This window comes from Poecilia reticulata, unplaced genomic scaffold (assembly GCF_000633615.1).
Source record: "Poecilia reticulata strain Guanapo unplaced genomic scaffold, Guppy_female_1.0+MT scaffold_249, whole genome shotgun sequence".
In the NCBI taxonomy this organism is placed as follows: Eukaryota; Metazoa; Chordata; class Actinopteri; order Cyprinodontiformes; family Poeciliidae; genus Poecilia; species Poecilia reticulata.
The window spans coordinates 49,683-50,935 of NW_007615034.1; the positions used below are offsets into that span (position 1 = coordinate 49,683).

The 1,253-nt window shown below is 51.6% G+C and overlaps 2 protein-coding genes across 3 annotated transcripts in view; both read left to right on the plus strand.

The window, feature by feature from the left end:
• LOC103460492 (armadillo repeat-containing protein 1-like) overlaps positions 1-1,009 on the plus strand; it is a 4,069-nt gene extending 3,060 nt beyond the window's left edge. The window contains exon 5 of the mRNA XM_017303333.1: positions 132-1,009. Within this exon, the coding sequence (XP_017158822.1) occupies positions 132-335 (204 nt within the window). The 3' untranslated portion in view covers positions 336-1,009. The remainder of the gene's footprint in view (positions 1-131) is intronic.
• Positions 1,010-1,111: 102 nt separating this feature from the next.
• The window catches only part of cyp7b1 (cytochrome P450, family 7, subfamily B, polypeptide 1), an 8,547-nt gene continuing 8,405 nt past the window's right edge, over positions 1,112-1,253 (plus strand). For both annotated transcript variants that reach the window (XM_008402645.2, XM_008402646.2), the window contains exon 1: positions 1,112-1,245. The gene's annotated coding sequence lies outside the window, so the exon portion shown is untranslated. The remainder of the gene's footprint in view (positions 1,246-1,253) is intronic.

The following is a 1,253-nucleotide window of genomic DNA, read 5'->3' on the forward strand; positions in this document are numbered from 1 at the left end:
CTCAGTTAGCTTAGCCTTAATGCTAGCTCAGACTCTGTTAGCTTAGCCTTAATGCTAGCACAGACTCGGTTAATTTGGCCTTAACGCTAGCTTAGACACAGTTAACGTAGCCTTAATCCTGGTTGTTCTGTTTTGTTCTGCAGGTTCTGGTCCATTTCCCGGAGGCCGGTTCTGTATCGGTGGAGCAGAACCTGGACCTGCCGGAGTATCTTCCAGAAGAGGAGAGTCCGTCTCAAGACCCAGACAAGGCGATCAGCCGGGTCGGGTCGGGTCAGGATGGGTCCAGCTGGCTCGGTGCTGCCGCCAACTTCCTGTCCCGCTCCTTCTACTGGTGACCCATCAGAACCAGAACCAGCTGCTGGATCAGAACCACAATGTCTTACTGAGCGGGACAAACGGGTCAGAACAGAAAGTTTTCTATTTATTGTCCAAACGGACCGAACCGCAGAACTGGAGTTTTAATTGGTTCTGATCCGGAACAGTGACACCAGAACCGGGTCAGAACAACTGTTGAGTGTTTAATCCAGACCAAAAGTTCTGATCCGGGCTTTCCCTCAGCAGCTTTCTGGAACGTCGTCATGTTTACACTTTACCCGACTGGATGCCTTGAAACCAGAACCGACCGGAACCATCGGACCCGACTGGTTCCTCTTGAACGAACGCTGGGGACCAGTTTGGGAATCGGCAGAGGATCCAATTCAGCCGAATGTTTTCCTCAGGAAAACCTCAGATGTTCCCAGCGTTCCCAGCGTTCCCAGGATCCAACAGAACAAAGACCCGGGTCATTTCCTCCTGATGGATCTCTGATCTCTGCGTACCTGACCAGGTGTGCAGTGTTAGCCCCGCCTCCTCCTGCCTCTGTCCAATCACAGGGCTTCAGTCGTGCAGGCCGTGTGACCCGGTCTGCTTCAGAACCACTGGACCGGTTCTGAACCGGTTTCTATCATTGTGACTGTTAACCTTCATCATCTTCCTCTTCCTCAGTGTGAATAAAATGCTTCAGTCTGAACCTGCCTGGTTTCATTCATGACCCGATTCATCGGTTCTGGAGCTGAACCAGCAGGTGAACAGAACCTCCACTGGTTCTGCTGGAACCAGAACCAAACAGTTGGCACCATGAGGCTGAGGTTCTGTAGAACCTCCAGACCGACTAGTTCAGAACCGGGTACTGCTCTTATTGTGAAGGGACAGATCTAATTGTGAAGGTCCCGCTCTTATTGTGAAGGTCCCGCTCTTATTGTGAAGGGACAGCT